At 43.5% G+C, this 24319-nt stretch overlaps 1 protein-coding gene across 1 annotated transcript; it reads left to right on the top strand.

Annotated features, from left to right (window-relative positions):
- Nucleotides 1-3556: 3556 nt before the first annotated feature.
- Nucleotides 3557-18082, top strand: LOC138789513 (C-signal-like). The gene is made up of 6 exons (XM_069968192.1): nt 3557-3694; nt 5141-5192; nt 7922-8109; nt 14351-14512; nt 16565-16675; nt 17969-18082. Exons 1-6 carry the CDS (start codon nt 3557-3559, stop codon nt 18080-18082), a joined length of 765 nt encoding a protein of 254 aa, XP_069824293.1.
- Nucleotides 18083-24319: the final 6237 nt, after the last annotated feature.

Below are 24319 nucleotides of genomic sequence, written 5' to 3'. Positions count from 1 at the left end.
GAAGAAGCCAGCCGCAGCGGGGAACGAGGTGCTAGGTGAGTTGTTTTTGTTATTTTTTTTTTCTGTCTGGGGGACATCTACAAGGGGAGAGCGCACAGGTGGACTATATACTACAGGGGGGACCTCATAGGGGGCTATATACTACTGAGGGGGCTATATACTACTGGGGGGAGCGCACAGGGGGCTATATACTACAGGGGGGACCTCACAGGGGGCTATATACTACTGAGGGGGCTATATACTACTGGGGGGAGCGCACAGGGGGCTATATACTACAGGGGGGACCTCACAGGGGGCTATATACTACTGAGGGGGCTATATACTACTGGGGGGAGCGCACAGGGGGTTATATACTACAGGGGGACCTCACAGGGGCTATATACTACAGGGGGAAAGCACAAGGGGGGCTATATACTACTGGGGGAGAGCACAGGGGCGCTATATACTACTGGGGGGAGCTCACAGGGGGCTATATACTACAGGGGGACAGCGCACGGGGGGGCTATATACTACAGGGGAAGCTCACAGGGGGCTATATACTACAGGGGGGAGCTCACAGGGGGGCTATATACTACTTTGGGGGAGCTCACGGGGGCTATATACTACTGGGGGGAGCTCACAGGGGGCTATATACTACTGGGGGACAGCGCACAGGGGGCTATATACTACAGGGGCGAGCGCACAGGGGGGCTATATACTACTGGGGGGAGCTCACAGGGGGCTATATTCTACAGGGGGAGAGCGCGGGGAGGCTATATACTACTGGGGGGAGCTCACAGGGGGCTATATACTACAGGGGGAGAGCGCACAGGGGGGCTATATACTACTGGGGGAGCAACAGGGGGCTATATACTACTGAGGGAGAGCGCACAGGGGGGGCTATACACTACTGGGGGAGCAACAGGGGGGCTATATACTACCAGGGCAGTCACCCCCTTTGTACCTAATATCAAAGGCCTGGTGAGAGAGAAAAAAATGCCAGTTTTTCCGCTAATAAGCAGCAATTCTGTATATAAATAGTTGAACGTTTGTGACAAAGTAACAAAACACGTTTCCTACTGATGTTCAGCTCGGACCTTCACCTGACAATAGACCCCGGTAAGTGGACCTTCACTAAAAGTTGTTGAGTACCTCTGCTCTATATGCTGGTCCATAGAGGTTGAAGCCCACATGCTGCTTTGAACTAGTATTGCCGGTTAGTTTCTACTGCTGTGTCGATGTAGAACAACTTGTTTCAGTCTAGTTTTAACAGGCTTATTCATGCAGTGGGAGACAACGTAGATCAGAACGCATTAGCAGAGATGATTGGTACTAATGGATACTATAATTGATTTCTTTCTCATTGGACCAGATTTATCAGTGCTATCTACTTGTGTAAACTGAAACTAGACAGTCTAAATATGCATCAGGTGTATCACAGGAGCTTGTGCTGTTTAATCCATTTGTTGTCACATGCTTTACACTTGTCTACTTTTCAGGGCAACTTTCGGCTTTAATTCTCCCCAAGCTAAAAAAAAAAAAAAAGCAAGTTTGAAAGAGACCTAAAGCAAAGCAGTTATTAGTATATGTGTGGTTCCCCACCACGGGTGTTGCTACTAGTTACACCCTTCGTAAAAGCCTGTACTTTTTTGATGCAAGTGGTGATGTAGTAGTGTTAAAGTTTCGCCACAAGATGTTGCTATTGTAAGTATATGTACTTAGTTGTGGCACAGCTGTAGTATTGAAAGGGTAATCGCTTATTTGTATGTCACATGGATCTGTAGACCAATGGGAGTACTTTCTTCTATCCTATCATTTCTGTCTTTACTTCTTACATATGCACTCTTCCCCCATTCACAGCACACCTTACAGGGGCTGTAGATAGGAAGTCACGTGGGTAGAGGAAATGTAGAGGTCTTTTGTCGCTAGACTCTGTAGAAGAAGGACACAAGCCAGAACGCTCTCTACAGCGGTCCAGTTGGGCCCTGGCCCTCTGCCCGGTCCCCAGTCTCAGAGGGCAGTCTAGAAGCAGACCCAAGCACCTTTTCTTCTCAAGTAACTCCACTCAACACTATGCAGTGTTGAACCCTTCACTAGAGAGGACAAGTCATACATTATCTCAACCCACGCAAGGACAAGGAGAGTAACAGTGGAGGACAGTATCCACAAAGCAAGGCTAGGAACTGATCCGGATAGAGCAAAGTGCATGAACTCTATCTCGCAGTGCGGGTGTCAGCAGGGAACCCTCAGCATTCCATTCATCATAGGTAACAAGGTCTGGGGCTTGTATCACCCACTAGGATGGGTCCCCCGACACTGGTAGGGCAATAGGTGGTGCGAAGACCAAAAGAGTCAAAACACAGGCACAAGTATTCTCTCTCTTTTCTCAAGTATTCTTCTATTCTTATTCCTTACCTTCTTCTATTCTTAACATCCCGGCAGAGCACAGTACTACTTAGGTTGGGACTCTCACGACAGCCTCCTCTCTACTCTTCTAATTCTTCTGTATACCTCTCACCACGCAACCTAGTCAGCATGACTCAACCACTCTCTATACTCTCACTACAGATCTGGATCCTAAGCTATCAAATGTTTGATCAAGTGAATGTCTTATGTCAATGTAAAGCTGTATGATCTGCTGCATATAAGTATTCTTGGAGTAAAACAGATTTTATTTATGGTAAAGAGACTCTGTGTTTCCTCCTCAAGCACCAAAACAGTACACACACACTCCTTGGGTTATCTCCCCTTTCTGTAGGTGGCAGTGCCAATAGTCCGGGTGGGTCACCGTGACAACAGGAGAACAAGGTACAACCGGCCCTTTAAACTAAAAGCAGGTGTGCCATCATATCTGCGTGCCCAACCGGCACTCGCGTCACGACACAACATCTTTGGGCCCGGCTATATCTCGGCACACCACCACAGAAGTGGTGTCACACTCAACCATCTGGGCACCACATATGAACACTAAAATACTAGGCTTACATGGTTATATATCAAACACGGGAAATCTCTTTTGTGTGTTTTTCTTTCATTGAAAAATAAATAAATAAAAACTTTGACACGCCATAGAGACACACCAGAAGCAAAGTTCCAACAGCACCCAAATCCAAGCAGTAAAGAGAAAGGTAGATGCTCCCCTTAGCAAGGTCTGGCTATCCCCGTGTTTTGAGGCTCATGACTGAGGCTCCACGGACCCCTTTTTGCATATGCTTGATAAAGGTCAAAACGTTGCTTGTTACCTGCACCTGAATATGTGAGTAAAGTCTTGAAATGGTTACTGGAATGCTACTGGACTATACCTTTATCTGATGTCATAGAGACATGTCAACATTTTTGGTTTGTGTTCAAGGCAGGTTATGTAGAGGTAATGCAGTTGCAGTGAAAAAACTTAAAGGAGTTACATTTTTCCCCTAAACATTTGAAAAATGCATGTTAGCTGCGGGCAGATCTATAACCCCTCCTATAAGAGGCAATAAATTTGACATTATGCTGACTCCCTTTAGGTGGCTACTCTATATAATTAACCAATTCCACCTACTCAGTCATTGTGTTCTAACAAGGACGAAGAAGTAACATGACCCCATTAAGACTTCTCATTACAGGATGCAATCGAGGAATTGGATATGAACTTGTCCGGCAGCTCGCAGAACAACAAAACCCAATGAAACAAATCTTTGCAACTTGTCGGGATCCCAGCTCTCCTCAGAATAAGGTAAACCCTTGCATTGACCATCACAGAAACTGTTTTGCTTCAGTCCCCAGATGTGATTCTGCTACTCTGTTAAGCTGGGTTTACACTACGTATTTGCAATCTGTTTTTTTTTTTTTTTTTTTTCAATCCATTTTTGCAAAAAAAAAAAACAAAAAAAAAAAATGGATGGAAAAATGTATGCATTTGTCTGCATCTGTTTTTCCATTGGCTTCCATTATAAAAAAGACGGATCAAAATACATTTTTTTAACATAAACAAAAATGTGGTCAGCTACATTTTTCTGTACGTTAAAAAAACAGATGCGTTTTGATCTTTATATATATATATATATATATATATAATGAAAGTCAAAGGTAAAACAGATCAAAATGGATGCAGACAAATGCATCTGTTTTTTTTTTCATCTGTCTTTTACAAAACCAATGCAAAAAAATGGATTGCAAAAATGTAGTGTGAACCCAGCCTTATAGTAATCAGTGGGGGTCTTAGCAACGCATCAAAATATTTACCATGTCAGGTGAAATTTTTAAAAATAATAAACATCCTTTTTGATCTAAAATCTGTCAAGAGCTGAACAAGATCTGTTCCATCCAAGCCTTGCCTAAGGGAATGTTGCCTATACAATGTTGCAGCTGTATGTCAAATGCCCGCTGGTTGGTCCACAATCCCATGTAAACAGAGAAGTGGTTAGTAAGGAGTCCAACAAAATCCAAGTGGAAGTATTCTTCAAAACTATTAAAGGGTCAAGTATACAATACGACGTTTCAACTCACATTGAGCCTTTGTCAAGAAAACTTGAAATTCTTGCACAACCTCTGTAATATATCAGGTTACTGTCTCTCACCAGTTTCAATGACAGCATCAGGGCCGATTCTGGGGTCTCCGCCGCCTGAGGCAAACCGCAGGCGGCCGCCCCCTCACTAGCTCCTGACCCCCCCCCCCCCCAGCCACAATGCGTACCCGGCACCCCCGTATACAAAGAACACCCCCCCCCCCGCCCCCCGCGCGCGCTCCAGCTCTGCATCCGCTCACCTGTCCTGCCGCAGCACTCCCGCCGCCAAAGCTCACCGCTGTCCCCTGCCGCGCTCCCGCGCCGTCAGTCAGCGGCTGTCATCGCCGCTGTCCCAGCTCATCGCGGCCCCCGCTGACCCCGGGCACTCACGACTTGCTGGAGGACCATGAAAGCTGCTGACTTGACAGCGCGGCAGGGGACATCGGTGAGCGTTGGTGGCGGGACCGGACGGCTGCCGCAGGACAAGTGAGCGGCTGCAGGGCGGCTATCTGCCGCCCCCTGCATGGCCGCAGAATCTGCCGCCTGAGGCGGAATACTCATTCTGCCTCATGGCAGAAGCGGCCCTGGACAGCATGTCTATAGGAAGTCTACAATATAAGAAAATAACAGATTGCTTGGCACCATTGATACTAGTAATATCTTTATTTTCACAGAATCTGACTGATCTTGCTGCAAAACATCCAAATGTGGTTGTGCTAAAGTTAGGTATGTATTACAGAGAGGTATGCATATAATTCTATAGAATCAATGAACTAGAACAGCAGCCCCAAAACCTTAGTGTCACTGTTGTTTTTTTTTTTGTTTGTTTGTTTTTTCTTGCAGAAATTAATAGTCCAGGCGATTTTAGGAAACTTTGTATTTGGATTTATTAGGCAAATATGCCATTATCTGCATTCAAAAGACTTTCCCCAGGTCCCCCCCTCCCCCTCCCTCCTCTCTCTCATTCACTGCTAATTATCAGGAAATCTCGACTCTTTTACATCAGTCGAGCCCTGTCTGTTCTATGGGGAGGGTGGAGGAGAGAGGAGGGAGACCAGCAGAAAGCAGAGAATTACACAGTGGGAGCTCGTATTTAGAGGTCAGAGAGGTCAGTGCTGACTTCAGAGGAGATAGCCTGGTGATATAGCTGTAAATTAACTCTTTGCTGTCCTGTTTTGGTGCCTCATCTCCCTCCACCCCTCCCCTCTCCATAGAGAACTATGAAGACAGGGGGGAAGAGATTCAAACTGCTTTTTCATGATAAAAATGCATTTTATTGCTAATAAACCCAATTACAAAGTTTCTTAAAATCACCTGTACTATTGATTTCTGCAAAAATAAAAAATAAATAAATAAAATAAATTAAACAGCAGTGACACTTTAAAGGGAACCTGTCACCCCCCGTGCCGGGGTGACAGGCTCCCGACCCCCCGTTAGAGACCCCTATACTTACCTCATCCCGCCGGGTCCCGCTTCTGGATTCGGTCGGGTCCCGGAGATCTCAGCCGCTGCAGCCCGGCGCGCGCGCTGACAGATGAGTCCAACGCTCATAGAGAATGACGGAGCGCTGGACTCTCCTGTCATTCTCTATGGGTGTTGGACTCATCTCTCAGCGCGCGCGCCGGGCTGCAGCGGCTGAGATCTCCGGGACCCGACCGAATCCAGAAGCGGGACCCGGCGGGATGAGGTAAGTATAGGGGTCTCTAACGGGGGGTCGGGAGCCTGTCACCCCGGTACGGGGGGTGACAGGTTCCCTTTAATTCCACCAGGGACCAATTTCTTGCAAGACAATTTGGCCAGCATAATGTCACAGAATAAAATTCAATACTATTAAGACCAATATCGCTATTCACTTTAGGTCCTGGTGCTGATTCTGCACCTGATGCTCTAACTGCAGCCTGTGACAAAATGGTACACTGGCACAGTGGTTGGGTAGCCCTGTACTAAGTATCACTGTGGCATGTAATTTAGTTAAAACATACTTCAATATATGTCAATATACAACAGTATTTTTAATGGGGGGCAACCTTGTACTCTTTAGACCTCTCCGTAAAGGGGCCCCTGCCCAAAGTTGTTGGCCCCCCTTAAAGAGACCGCCCAGTAACTGTGCATCCGGTAAATCCTCAGAAGTAATTCCCAATTCTGCACATGTACATCTTGATTTCTAAAAAAATTTAGAGATATTCAACATGGGAGAGATGCATCCATTGCATGACATGTGAACACGATACATGAAGGACATTCCAAATCTACAATTCTCGATCATTGAGAGAGTCCGCCCATGTGTTAGAGGTGGCAACTGTGATAGGAGATATACAGATTCCACTTACAAACTCCAGATGGTCTAAATGAATGCCCTACAGGGCTTTGAGGATGAAGGTCAATCTCTAACATTCATCCTCGGTGCCATGTCCGTCCTGTTTGTAGTGTCCACCCTGTTTGTAGAGGGTGGGGCTACTACTCCCAGAACGTGATCGGCCAAATTGGGGGCAAGCCAATTCGGTGCTCTGAGGGTGGTAACCTCGCCTCCAGTGCTCCAAATGCCTTTACTGGAAGCAGGATTACACTAGGAATGGGAATGGCGCAGAAGGATGAAAGTAATAGACTTACTTTCATCCTCAGCATCCCGTGCACAAATGGGATCTATTGGCAGGTTAGATTTGTCTATCCTGCTAATAGTTCCCCTTTAATAATTTATACCCAAATTACACTAGAAGGTTAAATTTATACACTTAGGGTACTTTTACATAGGCCAATCAACATTGTAAACTAGATCTGCTACATCGGTGTTCATTTACTGGGCCTGATAATTGTTTAGCAAGGGCTTCACGCACATCATTAGCGATGTCCATGCAGCCCTTGCCCAAAGAGTTAATACATTACCTGTCCTCGCTGCCGGTCTTCTTCTGAGCTCTGCGTGCTTCCCATTTCCACGGCTAAAGCTTCAGAGCGGTCTCTAAGCTGACAGGCCACTCAGCCAATCACTGGCCGGGACCACTGTGGCCAATGATTGGATGAGTAGCCTGTCAGCTTAGAGACAATTCTGACTTTGTAGAAACGGCACTGGGATACATGCAAAGTGCAGGAGAAGACCAGGAGTGTGGACAGGTAATGTATTAACTGTTTGTTCAATTGTCAGCAGTCAGCCGCACGACGCCTGATGATTTTAGGTCAGGGCCTAAAGAAACGATCAGCCGATGATTATCTCATCGGCTGATTGTTCTCTCTATTACACAGAGCGATAATTGGCCAAATTGGTCTGATAGTTGTAATAGGGCATACATTTGTATATTGAATAAACTCTATTTGCATAAACTGGAAAATTCCTTTTTTAGAATACAGCAAAACGTATGCAAATTTTTACCTCTGAAAAAACGGAGTGAACTTAATGGTAAAATAATGGTAAAAATTGCTTTTCATACATATTATCATTTTTCGTTGTTTTGTTTTTATAGAAACCAGAGATGCTGATAGCATCAAAGAGGCAGCAAAGGAAGTGGGAAAACATCTGGATGGAGCTGGGCTTAATTTACTCATTAATAATGCTGGGATTGCCAGGAAAAGCACTTTTGAATCTGCGGACTCCTATAACTTCATGAATGTTTACAGCACAAATGTGGTTGGATCATTTTTAATGGCAAAGGTGAGAGAGAATTGGCAAAGTTTTTTTTTTTAATTATCTGTCCCCAGTAGGCAAAGGTATGGAACAGCTGGATTTATTGTTCAACAGTGCATGAACTTTTTTGGTTGCCATCCAAGCCTGCCCACTGCACCAGAAGATCTATAGGTCCAGCTCAACATTCCATAGAACGTCCAATCTTTATTTGTTCAAAGTAAATTCACCATGGAGGTACAAAAAACTGTATGGCTTAGTTCCCCCACCGTATGGTTGCTCAGTACAGTGGTACCTCGGTTCTCGGAACTTGATTGCTTTCGGAGGGTAGTTTGTGAACCGAGCAGTTTTTTTCCTATAGAAAATAATTTAAATGAGTTTAATTGGTCCCAGCACCCAACAATAATTACCTACAATACTCATTTACTACATTACTACTACAAAAGTACCCAGTTTAATCACTACAGTACATTACAGAGAAGCACTATACTGTACAGTAAATTACAGAACAGCACTATACTGTACAGTACATTATACACAAAAAAATATTCAACAAAACCAGTAATTATAGTACAGTAGCACCAGCTCTTCACTCCTCCTTTACGGTACAGAGTCCCTCCAATCCCAGCACATTAAAGTATGGGAGATAGTAGTGCACTGACTGTACTAATACTGTACTGTATATGCACTCCAGCAGTCTTTTACTATACTGTACTGTATGTGAAGCCTCACCAGTGCTAAATTCACCAGGTACAATCCATCATCGACGCTCGCAAAAATGCTCAGATACCGAGCAAAGTTTTTTTTGTTTTTTTTAAATACTTTATCCAATAACCAAAGTATAACAGCTTCTTACAAATTTATATATTTGCAAACTTACATCCTACTTACATAAAATAAACATATTCCCAGCCCTTCCCCCTCTCCCTCCCATCTGCATGGAAAGCATGGAAAAAAAAAAAGTTAAATAATTTGCACCTATATGTATATTGTATTGACCCCTTATTGTCCACTCATATCCTCATAATATTTTTCATATAGTGTACGGCATCTCTCCCATTGAACTCTACCCGGGGCTCTCGAGGATAACCAATTACGAACCAGCAATAGTTTAGCATAAAAAAAAAAACCTAAGTATCCTATTCTTCTTATTGGCAATCTTCAAACTGGACGTATCCCCCAGGATAGCTAACAGCGGCTCCCTTGGCACCTCAACCCCTAGTTCTTCCTTTATTTTCTCAAAAACATTTAGCCATAGTGGTTCCGCCTCCCGACAATCCCACAATAAATGCAAAAAGCCTGCCTTCAAACAACTGTCTTCCTCCCTTCTCTTGATTTTAACCAAAAAAAAACTGGGGTATAGTAAAGCTGGTGGACTATATTGAATTGTATTAGTTAATGGCTGCCGGAGCCCGACACTTTTTAAATGTTTTTATATATAACCGACCAATTCTCCAGCCCGCCAACCCCTAACTCCTTTTGCCATTTCTCTTGGCTCTTAAAGCACCACCCTCTTACCCTACACAGCTCCCCGTATAGAGCAGAGATACACTTCTTCTTAATTTCTTGGGACCGAATTCCCCCAACCAAGGGATGTAGTTCTTCTATCCGGCCTCTATCTACTCTGAACCAAGACCCCAGTGCCCCCCCTAACTTAGCATATTCCATCCACACATTTTCCGACACTCTAAACTCCTCCCTCAGAGCATCCCAACTTTTAATCCCTCTTTTATCCCATATGTCCTCTAGATTTTTTTATCCCAGCTCTCTGCAACTTCTTCATTCCCCTTAGATTTTCCACAGATGGCAAGTAGGGATGGTCCGAACTTGCCGAGGTTGGGGTTCATACGAACCCAAACTCTCAGCAATGATTCCCGCTGTCTTAAACCTCCGTGCAGAGGGTGGATACCGGGAAGGCTGTATCCATAGGCTGTATCCCAGTTTTCCAGGCGGTCTCCCCGCTTTATCCACCCTCTCCACTAAGGTTTAAGACAGCGGGAATCATTGCCGAGAGTCCGGGTTCGTGCGAACACGAACCTCGGCAAGTTTGGACCATCCCTAATGGCAAGTTATAATTCCCTCATAATGGGGCGAAACCAAAGATTCCCATTACTCCCAACACTTTCCTAACCGCTTCCCACACTTTCAACATATCAGAAAGCATTCACCGGTCTTTACATCTATTGTGTTTCCACATTCCCGTTTCAAGCTTCTGAAGGATATCCCATTCTTGATCTCCCAGCCCCTCCCCCGTACTAACAAAAAACTTGCTATTTCTATTCCATAAGAACCAATACAATTGGGATGCCAAGTAATGCATCTTTACATCTGGTACAGATACCGAGCAAAGTTTGAATTCTGAACGCTACTTCCAGGCAAATTTTTGTTCAAATACTGCAGTATTACTGTACTTCAAGACTGGGGGCCCGAAAAGTGTTTGAGAACCGAGCAAGAGTTTGAGAACCAAAGCAAGCTTTCCTTGAAAATACTGTTTGAGTTCCAAGCAGTTTGAGAACCGAGGTACCACTGTATTTTGGTCAGGATTTTTCAACCAAAACCAGGAGTGGATTGAAAACACAGGAAGGCTATGTTCACACACTATTTAAATTGAGTGGATGGCCGTCATTTACCAACAAATAACGGCTGTTGTTTAAAAATAAAATAACGGCAATGATTGGTCATTAAATAGCAGCCATCTACTCAATTTCAACCGTGTGTACACATAGGGGGAGATTTATCAAACTGGTGTAAAGTAGAATTGTCTTAGTTGCCCCTAGCAACCTATCAGATTCCACCTTTCATTTTCCAAAGAGTCTGTGAGGAATGAAAAGTGGAATCTGATTGGTTGCTAGGGGCAACTAAGACAATTCTGCTTTACACCAGTTTGATAAATCTCCCCCATAGCCTTTTGTGTTTTCAATCCAATGCTGGTTTTGGTTGGAATATACTAACCAAAATACTGTGTGGGAACATAGCTTGAGGCCACGTTAACACTTGGTAAATTTTAATTTTCTGGACTACGGGGACTAGTGCTGGGCCCAAGAGGTGGCAATCTGGATAACCTCCTACTAAAAGAGGAAGCCAAATGGATATATAGGTTGGAAAGCATGAACCCTAAAGGGTTAAATGAAGGTTTCACATACACCCCCTTTATATAGTTCTCTCATTTTGTTTAGATCAGTAACTTTACCTGAACATTGGTTCAGAGTTTTATATATATATATATATATATATATGTAATTTATTTAGTAGTGATTATTATCTATTACCTATTATAGTGACCTTCTTACACCTCCACGTTACTTGTTATCCACCCTATGAACCTTGATGTAAATATTACAGAATAATACCAATATTCAACATTTGAGCACCTATAAGGGGAGATTTATCAAACTGGTGTAAAGGAGAAATGTCTTAGTTGCCCCTAGCAACCAATCAGATTCCTCCTTTCAGTTTTTAAAGGATCTGCGAGGAATGAAAGGTGGAATCTGTTTGGTTGCTAGGGGCAACAATCTAAATAATTCCAAATACTACCCATAGAGAAATACCAACAGTAGTTAATGCAAAGAGTATCAGCACAAAATACTAAGTCTAAAAACATGCGCTGTTAACTTAGTCTAGGCCAAGAATATAGGCACAAAATACAAAATCCATAAACATGCGCTGTTAAACTAATACCTCGATCTGATCGCTAAGTTCAATATCATGCGCAGTCTCTTCATCAGCAGTTTGGAGAAGAGTGAAATCATTTCCACACTAAGTCTCGGGACATGCGTGGTACGGTATCAGTGACTCTTTGATAAGAAACTAAGTTAGACCACATGTGCAGTTCAGCGCAAAGCTAACGCACACATCATGCGATCATTCCTTTCTCCGTCAAAAATTAAGTCCGATGACATGCGCAGATCAGCACAACCTTTGCGCATGTACGGGAACATGAGAATCTTGCGCATTCTAGACATCACTTCCCCATGATATCATTTGCATTAAAAGGGTTTCTAGTGGCTGATTCTTAAATGTGAACTTTTATAACAATTGGACTACTGTTGTATCAATCGCCAATTCCCTAATAGGATTGGCTTTATGGTAACGTAGTCATAGTTATGACGCCTACACACATAGACTTATAAAAAGGCCCCCAACACGCCATCAGGTCGCTATTACTCTGTCCCCTTAGTAAAGCCACGATTAGTGGTGAAACATCGGGGTGGTTGTGGGAGTGTTTTTGATTTTAATTTAGAAGGTATTTATTTAGGAAGATGGCACTTTAAAATAATACATATCTACTAGACAGCATTTACAGGGTCCGTTTATAGCAGTGTGTGTCCGGCGGGGCTGGCTCTGCCATGCACTACTCCGATACCTGTATATGGGGATTATCGGTACTACTTAATAGCAATAAGCATTATTCGTACCTACAGTGTATCCCTGTGAACTGGCCAGTCACAGGATACTATCACAGAGTGTATGGGCATTTAAATAGTGCTTCAGAATATCGGATAAACTGTCCAATACTGAACTGCCACTTATTGGCAAATTGGTGACACTACCACTTATACTACACTACTATTGCTATCTCACGACTACGGTCAGCTTGCTAAGTACCATATACTATACCCCAACTCAATACTTACAATCATAAGACCCTAGTTCTAGCTCGTTAAATAAATACCTACCTTCCTTGCACCTTCATTATTATTTTAACATCACTATTATAGCACATCTTTTTATGTACATTAATTAAAAGTTTTTTGTGCGTCCGCATGGAATCCTGGCCAGAGTATATACAGTGTGTATGCGCTCCAGATGGGATTCCAAAGTAATTAAAGTGATCGGCCGCTATAATTAAATTACGGCCGTTGTTTAATGAAAATATACGTTGTGTGAATGTGACCCAAACCCAATTTTTATTTATGATTTCATTTTTTTTACACATGATTTTACTTTGAACATATAAAGAGGATGCTTTATGGAATATTGTGCTGGACCGAAAGATATTTTATTTTGGTGCACTGAACTGGTTTGGATGGCAACTGGTAAAGTCCACGCACCATTGAAAAATAAATCCAGCAAGAAGCTCTCTCTGTGATTGGTGAGCAGCTTCCTTGCATGTTCTTATCTTTAGATTTTTTGGAAGCTTTTTGTAGTAAAGATATTTATATTAAAGCATTTACCAGAATGTGAAATTACCCTAATGGACTTTGTTACTGTAGTAGAATTCTGAGAATTTGTATGTTGAAACCTAGGGGATATTTATGAAAAGTACGGCAGGGGCGTACACCAGGGACAAGGTGCAGATTCGCACCTTCTCCCTGGCGTACACTTGCTGTATACCCGGGCATGGGGGAGCTTTGAGAGGGGGCCCTGCAAGGCGGGGAGGACCATCAGGCAGGACCCCTGACTTACTATTAGGCAGGACCCCAAAGGGCCCTATTGCAAGGGTTAAAAATGGTTATATCCGCCCACTAGACCACCAGGGAAGGGCTGCAATAAGTATTCTGATGCAGCTGTCAACTTTGACAGCTGCATCTGAATACTTAATTAGCGGGCACAGCGATCGGACCGTTAAGATTAAGTACCGGCCGAGATGATCCGGCCAGAGACCGGCCGTTCCGTGACCCGGCCGGGGTCACGGAACGGCCGGTCTCATACGTAGTGTGAACATAGCCTTAAGGTTACCATAAAATCATTGTTAATTGCTCTGTAAATATTGGCTAAAAGTACACATCGTTTGTCCTTTTTTCTGGGATCAGAATGAGTAAAGGATGGTAGTAACCATCATAATTAACGACTATCGGTCTGTGTGTTGTGTTGAAAGATTTCAGGTTGTTCCCAAAAGCTCTTGTTTGTGATCGTTTATGGAGGTGAGGGAGTACTATTCGATCGAGTAGGTATTCGATCGAATAGCACACTATTCAAAATACTCGATTGGGTATTTGATCAAAACGCCAGTAAAAATTTGATTCAAACCCCCCCTCACACTGGGGAAGGCCTCCGAGGACATCGGGGAACGTGGTATGGTGAGTTAATACCTTTTTTTTTTTTTCACTAAAGGCAAGGGCTGCACAGACGTCGCTAATGATTTCCATGCAGCCCTTGCTGCCCGATAATGGCCCTATGTAATTGCTTAGTAAACGAGCATTGATCTAGCAGATCAGTGCTCATTTACACTTTATGATCGGGCCGTCTGTGATTGACTAGAATTACACAATATATTTCTTTACCTACCAAAGTTGCTAATCTTTTTTTTTTTTTTTTTTTTTTCTTTCAGGAATTGCTGCCATTTTTAAAAAAAGCTGCAGAAGAAAATCAGGATAAGCGTCTAAGTGTCAGCAGGTCTGCTATCATAAACATGTCCTCGGGGTTAGGATCAATAGCGATGGTGCCAGAAACCTACGAACATTTTAAAGTGCTTTCTTATCGATGCAGCAAGGTATCCAGTAAAATATAACATCACCTGTCGCTGTTTCCTAATTTACAGAGAAGAGACAAAATAAAGCTATGTTCAAACACAGTGAAATAAAAGCTAAATATGGAAAATACAGAAATAATTTGGATTAAAAATAAACAAATTTGCAAAAGTAGGTGTTTAAAAGTTAGTTAAGGTAATGAATGTTACTTATTTGCATTGCTCAATTTCAGCAGTTATTCTATATGGTGTGGGCAATGGTGGCCAATTTCCAATGGACTTCAATGAAGTGCATTATTAAGTGAAAATACAGACATATTTTTAGCTAAAAATTACAGCTGCGTTTTACCATTCTTTTAAGGTTTGTAAATATGTGTGTAAGCCTAAAAATTTTAATTAGGAACAATCGTAATATTAAGTCGGGGGAAGTCCAGTGCATCTCTCTCCACTGTGTGACACCCCTCCTCCTTTCCTTGCAGCACCCCTCTGCCTGCCTATCGGGAATGCAGTGGATATGGCAGGAGTACGCCAAGGAGAAGGGGCGAATCTGCGCCTTCTCCTGGCCATATGCCAATCTCCCCTATAGATCTTGATCAATAACGTTTCTGTGACAGATACACTTTAAAATCATGTTACTGTAACTTATCTCGCAGCATTTTGTCAGTAGTTTGATCCAAAAGCAGGTGTATTCCTTGCATTTCCTCTACCTGGAGTTCCCCTTTAATAGGATTTGTTCATGGAACTCCCTGAACCCTTTCAGCAACCCAACAAGTGGACTTGTTTGTGGATGGGAATTCAACTTTACAGGTATCCTATACCGTGTTTCCCCTAAAATAAAACACCCTTCTAATATAAAATACCCCACCTACTCTACCCCTTTAACCTAAAGTAAGGCATCCCCCCAAAAGTAAGGCACCCACCACTCTAAACTAAGGCATCCCCCAAAAGTAGGGCGCCCCCCCCCCCCCAAATAAGGCCACCCCATGCCATCACCCAGGACTCACCTAATCCGCTCGTGGACCTTCAAAACCGACACCGCAGACAGCCTGGTCCATGGCCCCCATGTCCTCCGAATGCACGCCGCAGATTGTCACCCCAACGCTGCACGCCTGACCCGACGCCACCACCGCACGCCTGACCCACCGCTGCGCACCTGATTCGCTGTACGCCTGACCCACCGCCATATGTCTGACCCGCCGTCACCACTGCACGCCTGACCTGCCGCTGACAATGAGTATTCCGGGGAAGTTTGGGGAAGATGTCTTATTTATCTCCCCTTCTTATTTATACCCCCAAAAATAAGATGTAGTGCCTGTTTTGGGGGGAAAGATAATATTAGGCACCATCTTATTTTCGGGAAACACCCCCACATTTGAGCACTTTTTGGCTATCCTAGGTATCAGGGCCGGCTCCAGATTTTTGTGAGCCCTCGGGCAACAGAGCTTCAGCAGGCCCCTCATCCATCTACAATGTACCCATCATCCATCCACAATGCACAATCACTTCATACACTGACTGACTGACACTGACAGACTGACACAGAAATGGACTGTGACACACTCAGACACTGACACACAGCCCTTACAGCTCAGTCTTCTCCCTCTTCCTCTTTTTCAGGCTTTCATAGGTTAAGGACCTATGGGTCATGTGATCAGGTCCTTCATTCATCCTTTGCTCTTTCAGCTCAGGTCCTACTCCGTCTCCTGTGTCTTTTGATCAGCCTGCTCACCCTGCACTACAGCGATCAGGCTGAACACTAGAACACTGGGCCCCTCTCACTCTGTGGGCCCCTAGAGGCGCTGTGGACCCTGGTAAGCCCTGTGCTGACGCCAGCACTGCTAGGTATAAAAGACTTGATAAGTTACCCCCAAAGTGATAAGACAAACCAAACCTTCTAATTCCCCTCCTTTCATGTATTTTATGAACTGTAAAATTTAGAGATAATGCAGTTTCTAAATATCTTACCTGTCTAATTTATATATCTGCATTTCTTGTAAAGATGGTGATTATCCTAGATGGTGATTCTGTCTTCTTTATTTTTGACAATTGTATATTTAATTGTTATTTTGGCTGCAGGCCGCTCTTAGTATGCTGACACAGTGCCAGTCGCAGCACTTCAAGAAAGATGGTATTCTGTGCACTGCTCTCCATCCGGGATGGGTTAAAACAGACCTTGGAGGTGTTCATGTGAGTAGCTTTTAGGGTATAACATATGAAAAGTTTTGATTGGTCAAAGTCTCAGTGCGGAGACCCCCACCTATCAGCAGAAAGAGTGGGAAGAATCCGGCAATATCTTGCTTTATTCCATAGTTCACAGCAATCTATGTTCTGTTTCTGGACAGTCCCAGTATACAGGGGCGTAACTAGAAAGGGCAGGGCCCCATACACACTTTTGATTGGGCCCTCCTCCTCCCCTCCCCCATCCCACTGTAGGAAATCCCCCTCTTTGTTAGCGGTCCGCCCAGTAGGTAGGATATGTTAGGCATCTCCCCTGGTATCCCCCAGTAGATAGTGCCCCCCATTGTAGACATCTCCCCTAGTGTCCCCTATGGTAAGAATCTCTTCTAATGTCCCCCATGATAGGCATCTCCACTCGAATCCCCCCCTCCCCCGTACATAGTGTCTCCCAAAATAGACGTCTTCCCTATAATCCCCCCCCCCCCCCAGTATATAGTGTCCCCTATGGTAGGCATCTATTGTAGGCATGTGCCCCCAGATGTGGTGGGCCCCGTAGCAGCTGCTATGGCTGCTACAGTGGTAGTTACAACCCTGCCACTATATGTCTATGGGGTCATCCACGTATACAGAAGGGAGTGTCCTGTGAGCCATGGTGTAAAGTAATGCTACCACCACTAGACTATGTTCACGCAGAGAATTTCACTCAGTATTTTTTCAACCAAAACCAGGAGTGGGTTAAAAATACAGAAACTGTTTTCTGTAGTTTTCTTCTGTCGGTTCCTCTCCTGATATTGGCTAAAATACTGACCCAAAATACTGACATAAATACTGGCCAAAATACTATGTGTGAACATAGCCCATAGGTGTATTCAAAGATATAATTTAAAGGAGAAGTCCAGCGGATTATAAAATCTGGCAGCTGGCAGGGGCACGGGGAGAAATTGATTACAAGTAAGAAATTAACTCTCCCCGTGCCCGCGTTGAGCAGTGGAACTGGCCTCGGGACCCTTGCCAGAAGGCATTTTCGACCAAGTTGTGATGACATTGTGATGCTGCTCAGCCAATCAGTGACTGGAGCAGCGTCCTGCCCTAGTCACTTACTGGTTGAGTGGGCAGTCCGTCAGCTGGGTCATGACGTGTCAGCTCCGGAGATCCCGCTGCTCACGGTGGGCATGAGGAGAGGTAAGTTCCTACTTGTAATCAATTTCCTCCTGCCCCTGCCATACTGCTGCATAGAGCAGTATATTCTATGGTAAAAAAAAAAAAAAAAGTAATACTGGTCTCACTGTGTTTTTTTTTTAGGCCCATATCACAGTGGAAGAGAGTGTCCAAGGAATTCTCAAGGTCCTGGACAACCTTTCAGAGAAGCATTCTGGAGTTCACATCACCTGGGAAGGAGATGTACTCCCCTGGTGAAATATCTGTGAACATATTTTTGTCTTTATTTGTTACATATCAATTGATATAGATTGCTGTGTTGTAAATGTTTATACCTAATAAAATATGGAGGGAAAATGGAAGTAAAAAAAATTAATTGGAGTTAAAAAAAATGCTCATTGCTACATAAATACTTTCCTAGCACATGGCAAGGATGCAACTGAATGGAGTTAAAGGGGTATTCTGAGGGGAAAAATTGCTTTAAAATCAACTGGTGCTCAGAAAGTTATACAGATTTGGAATGCGCTTCTATTTATAAATTTCAAGTTTTTCAGTACTTATCAACTACTGTATGCCCTGCAGCATCATTAGGTATAAACCCTTGTAGCAATCCTCATAGAAAACTATGGGGATGCACAGTTCCTGACATGGACAGAGGTGGCAGCAAAGAGCACCTTGGAAGACAAAAAAGAATACAACACTATTTGCAGGATATACAGCAGCTGATAAGTACTGAAAGACTTCAGATTTTTAAATAGAAGTAAATTACATATCTATATAACTTCCTGACACCAGCTGATTTGAATGGGGGAAGAAAAATCTTTGGAGTACTCCTGTAATATGTTTGAGCTCAGTCTTGTATGGTGAATCGCGTTACAAACTTACCGTACATTCACACCCAAAGTCCATGGCTGAGCAAAGAGGAACCTCTGCGTTGCTAAAAAGAATACCCTAAAATCTCAAAGCTATCATGTTGTCATTCTATTCCTTGCCACCCTCTTAATATTGTGGGTATTAGATAGTACACGGGGTGCCATTGGTTTTATGTATCTGGCATATGTTAGGGTGATGTTTTGCCACTTCTTATAAATTGTATAGCATTCACTGGGCAGCTAAGCTAATTTACATTTGCAAAAGAACCAAAAAAGGGGGAAAGGTCTCAATTATCGGGCAGCATGGTGGCTCAGTGGTTAGCACTGGTTTGCACTGTAGAGTTTGTTTGTTCTCTCTGGGTCTGTGAACCAACTGCTGTGGAATCAGTTGGCGCTATACAAATATATTGATTATTGTGTAAAATAAGTCTTTCACAAACATTTTTACTTAATATACTTAATATTTTCTTCACTTCCTTCTAATTTTCTTTAAAAGGGTTGGCCACTTTATAGTAAAATTGTTCAGTTTACAGTACTAGTATGTGTACTCAGTGCACTTACTTACTGCAGCTCCCTGTGTACCTCATAGAGCTAAAATCAGACTCTTCTCCTCCAGGCTATGCTGTCCTGCTCTGTAGTGAGTCTGTCTATAAGATGGCTGACCTAAAGGAGCATGTGACCATGCCCCACCCTCTGTGTCTTCCATTGGAATATACAGGCTCAGTAGTGGACACTTGGGGGCGGGGCATAGTCACATGCTCCACCATGTCAGCCATCTTATAGACATACTCACCACAGACCAGGACAGCACAGCCTGGAGAATGAGAGTATGATTTTAGCTCTATTGGGTTCACAGGGAGTTGCTTTCAGTAAGTGCAGTGAGTACAGTTACAAATACTGTACACTGAACTATTTTACTCTTAAGTGGCCAACCCCTTTACCTGTGACACCATTAATAGTATATAAGGATAAATATTTACTATGACTATGAATATCCGGTAACGTCATGTTGTTAAAGTGAGACCCGCTCCTCTGGTAACACCTGTCTCACCCACACATAGTTTCCTCAGTACAAGGTTGTGTGATAACAGCTTGGACACTCTTTCTGGGTTCAGTTTCTGTGATCTTATATACTGTACAATTTACTTATTTTTCTATTCACAATATAAAAGAGAGAACAGACATGTAAGAGATTCCTGACACTCACTCGCCAATTACAACAAGTAGACTGAGCCGGGGAAATTCACTCTTATGTAGTTCGGCTCTATAGAGTAATTGTTTTCAGGAAACTAACGTCATATCCTCCATATATTACAATGTTGTTACTATAAGTAGGTATTAGAGATTGTGTTTTCTTATATAACAATGTACATGTCTACAGATCCCAGAAGGAGCTTGTACTAGTTCTTCTATCTTGGATTAAAAGGGGTATTCCAAGAAATAATTTTATCCGTTATCTTCATTGCTGAGTGCTTAGCTTAGCTACAGCTTTAGCCATGTTAACATGATCTCTGAGGCAACAATTGTAACAGGTATATTAAGATGGGGGGGTAGGGCAGACTCACATGTGACGTCTTCTTTGATCTAAGGCGTCACTTTCCCTTTTCCTCTCCATCTGGCCCAGGCCTCCATGATGATTTCTTCCAGCTACAAATTATCTCTTCAGAACATACCAGATAAACATCTTATGGGACAATGATATGTACGAAACTAGTGGGCACCACTATAGAGAAAAGAGAGTGCTAAACCAATGCATATAAATAACATAAAACCTCCAAAAACAACAAAAGTATATGCACAAATAGGTAGCACATCAAAACAATTCCTTTATTATAACATAAGTATACAAGAAAATCCAAAAATACAAATAAGCAGGAGTATAGCAACAAGGGAGACCAACCCCAAATACTACACTACATTAAAAACACTCAAAATGTCATCAGAAGTCCTGCTGGTGTACCGGCAGGAACTAATTAACCACACTGACCCCGGACTGTAAGAGCAATATAGAAATCTAGCAAGGCTGCCTAAGCAGAATTCCTGTAAAGTGCAACATCATCATAATAATATGTACATGAAAGGAAAATAATGAAATAAATCACCAAAATGCAGTCCGATAAAGTGCAAAGAATGGGTCAGAGGGGAATAGAGTCACCCACGCGTTCCGCCGCCCAGCGGCTTCCTCAGAGATGTAAGTAGTAAAGTGAGGGGCATACTATATATACATATAACACATGTGGGTACAATTACAATCCTGATTAGATTAGATGTCATACCATGTGCAGGAGAATCCAGCGTTTGATGGTGGCGGGCGCCATCTTGAGACGGCTGCCCATGCGTAGTAGACATCAACAAGTAATCACAAAAGATCAAACTAAAAAAGCTACAACAAAATGGCGACCATACTTTTTTGGTACTTTTTTGGAGATAAACATCTTAGGCTCCAAACTTTTTCTCCAACTTCCTTCCCTTTTTCCTACCTATAGGCTCCCATACAATACTAATTCTGCTGTTTGTGAGATGCCCCTGTATGTAGGATCCCCCATTTGGGGATAATATCCCCTTGTATGATCCCCCCCCCCCATATAGTAAAAATGTCCCCTACTGCATCACCAATATATCTAGATGGATCTTCTAGCAGGCATGATGATTTCATATCATTGCGCCTGTTAGAGAGATCACTTCCCGGCTCCTAATAGGCTGCGGCACGAAGTTAACGGGCCGGATGTGGCCTGTGGGACGTACTTTGCCAGGGTCTGTTCTAGTGATATATCACAATATAGCTACAGAAATGTTACTAAGGTTACATAAAATTGATTATAGGGGCTCTACTCATACTGACATGGCTGCTTGGGATTAATATACTGTTAGTGGTATACATGGTAAATATGTATGACATTGGAGTACTGCACATCTCATCAATATAAGACATGAGAACTTATTATGGCAGCTAATGTGGCTGTACAAGTCTATATACAGAACCTCTGACCGTGTAATTCTGGGTGAATATGACTTTTCCTCCTCTGCTGAGCCTATTCAGACTAAATCCAATGCTAGGGTAAGCGGAAACACTACACACACGTTCTGATTTTTTTTTCTCTTGAATACATTTTTACATAAAGTGATTTTAAGGCAGATTTATTTCATGGGTCTTCACATACCCCGCCTATAACCCTTCACCCAATACAAATGACATTGTGCTTGTGAAACTGATTAGTGTCACTCTGTGCTCGCTGTCAGCAATAGGCAGAAGATTCATAACCATGGATGTAGGTACTATTTTCTTAAAGGCCCTAAAACTGAGTATTTTAGGTTCTGGATGGGCCCTATCTCTACTGAACCTGCTGTCAGTCTACTACCACTACCTTAAACTAAGTCAAGTAACTACAGTCAAGCTTCCCGCTGCGCTTGCTTCGCTCAGCCAATCAGTGCGCTGCCCCACCGCAGCCACTGATTGGCTGAGCGGAACGTCCTGCCGAGAACCCCCGAAGCAAGCCGGAACGGGGAGGAGGTGATGTATTCTCTGGCCGCCAGGAGGGTTAAATTAAAAACTTGCAGTTGGGTTGACATCTTACAGGAATGCACTGACACTGGATTGGCTGAGCGGCATGTGCACCTGGGAACCCCCAAAGCAAGCCGGATCGCGGCGCAGGCAATATATATGCTCCTGCCGCCGGGGGTTAACAGGGCGGTCTCTTGACGTACTGACAGCAGGATGTCCATCCCGCTGCAAGTATGTCTGCCCATAGACTTTACAGGGCAGGGATCCACAGCGTATCTTGCTGCGAATTCGCAGTGAGAAATCCGCTGTGGATCCAACATATGTGAAGGCACCCTTAGAATATATATAACTTCCTGTCTTGTCTCTCCCTTCCTCTCTTTCACAAGAAAATCTGGAGGAAAACATGTCTGCAGCCTCAGAAAGTATAATATTGGGGTTTATCCTGTCATATGTTACATTCACCTCAGCTATCATATAATAGTGTAGTATTAGCTTATCTATCATGTATGGGATGAGTATTACCTCAGAGATCCCTGCAGTCCCATTGCTTCTCATGGCTCTGCTCCCACTTACCTCACACATTGTAGCTGGGGCTGTGTACACTCCCTGCAGTCATGTCTCCTCATAGCTCTGCTCCCTCTTACCTCGCACACTGTAGCTGGGGCTATGTACACCCTCTGCAGTCACCATGTCTCATCATGGCTCTGCTCTTCTTACCTCACACACTGTAGATGGGGCTGGTGTATGTACTCCCTGCAGTCACCATGTCTCCTCATGGCTCTGCTCTTCTTACCTCACACACTGTAGCTGGGTCTGTGTACATACATACTCCCTGCAGGCATGGCTGATAGATCACTGCTTGCACAGATAGCTGCCATTACTGTGCTCTATGAGGGAGCTGGGGGGAACACATGTGGAGAGAGAAGCAGCCTGGGCTGGTGAAGAGGAGGACACATACATGAGGAGGATGATTATTCAGTATGGAGACTGCACTGCTCCGATAATCTCTACATGTCCATACTGTGTATGACTGTGCTGTATAGTGTGTGTATACTATCCAGGTGTGTATAGTGAATATAGTGCAGGCCAGGTTTATGTTCCAGTGACCTGTATAAAACCTGCAGCTTAGTCCTGTTCCTGCTGTGTACACATTATTAGTTATTTCACATGTGTTGTACATGGGGCTCCCCAGGTCCGTATATACTGACTGCTGTATACACATTATTAGTAGGGATGGTCCGAACCCTCCGAGGTTCGGGTTCGTATGAACCCGAACGCTCGGCATCAGATACAGCGGGAGGACCGCCTGGAAAACTGGGATACAGCCTATGGCTATGGCTGTATCCCAGTTTTCCAGGCGGTCCTCCTGCTGGATCCGCCCGCTGCACGGAGCGGGCAGACAGCGGGAATCATTACCGAGAGTTCGGGTTCGTACGAACTTGGTTCGGACCATCCCTAATTATTAGTTATTTCACAGGTGTTGTACATAGGATAGCCTGGTCTGTATATACTCACTGTTGTATACACATTATTATTTATTTCACATGTGTTGTACATGGGGTCCCCTGGTCTGTATATACTGACTGCTATATACACATTATTAGTTACTTCACGTGTTGTACATGGATTTCCCTGATCTGTATATATACTGATGATCTCTATTTACTGACTGTTATATACACGTTATTAGTTACCTCACATACTGTATGTTGTACATGGGATAATTTGATCTGCAGAAACTGACTGCTGTATACACACTATTTACCTTACATGTGTTGTGCATGGGGTCCCCTGATCTGTATATTCTGACTGCTTTATACACATTATTATTTACCTCACTTGTCTTACTGCTTCCGGAGATTAAACTCTTGAAAATAAAGTACTGTTTGCGTACCTGGACTCGACCTAAACCCAAATCCCATCCAATTCAGAAGACAATCTGTAATCTAATAAACAACTGCAGCATCAGTATAGTAATCTGGCCATACACATTGATAACAAACGGACCAAGAGTAACAGTCTGGCCTCCATTCTTTCACTGATTTCCCTGAGCTCAGTGATTGCTGTGTTTTGTTAATATATCAAAGCGTCAAATTTAGGGCTGAGGTTAGCACCGACCAT

This window comes from Dendropsophus ebraccatus, chromosome 4, assembly GCF_027789765.1.
Source record: "Dendropsophus ebraccatus isolate aDenEbr1 chromosome 4, aDenEbr1.pat, whole genome shotgun sequence".
Lineage (NCBI taxonomy): Eukaryota > Metazoa > Chordata > Amphibia > Anura > Hylidae > Dendropsophus > Dendropsophus ebraccatus.
The sequence above is the reverse complement of the archived record's forward strand: the minus strand, read 5'-3'. Positions and strand labels throughout refer to the sequence as shown.

Excerpts from the sequence above, each read along its gene's own strand:
- LOC138789513 (XM_069968192.1), top strand. The coding sequence starts at position 3,557 with ATGACCCCATTAAGACTTCTCATTACAGGATGCAATCGAGGAATTGGA. Across the intron at positions 3,695-5,140 it reads CCAGCTCTCCTCAGAATAAG|AATCTGACTGATCTTGCTGC; the intron begins GTAAACCCTTGC and ends TTATTTTCACAG. Across the intron at positions 5,193-7,921 it reads TGTGGTTGTGCTAAAGTTAG|AAACCAGAGATGCTGATAGC; the intron begins GTATGTATTACA and ends TTGTTTTTATAG.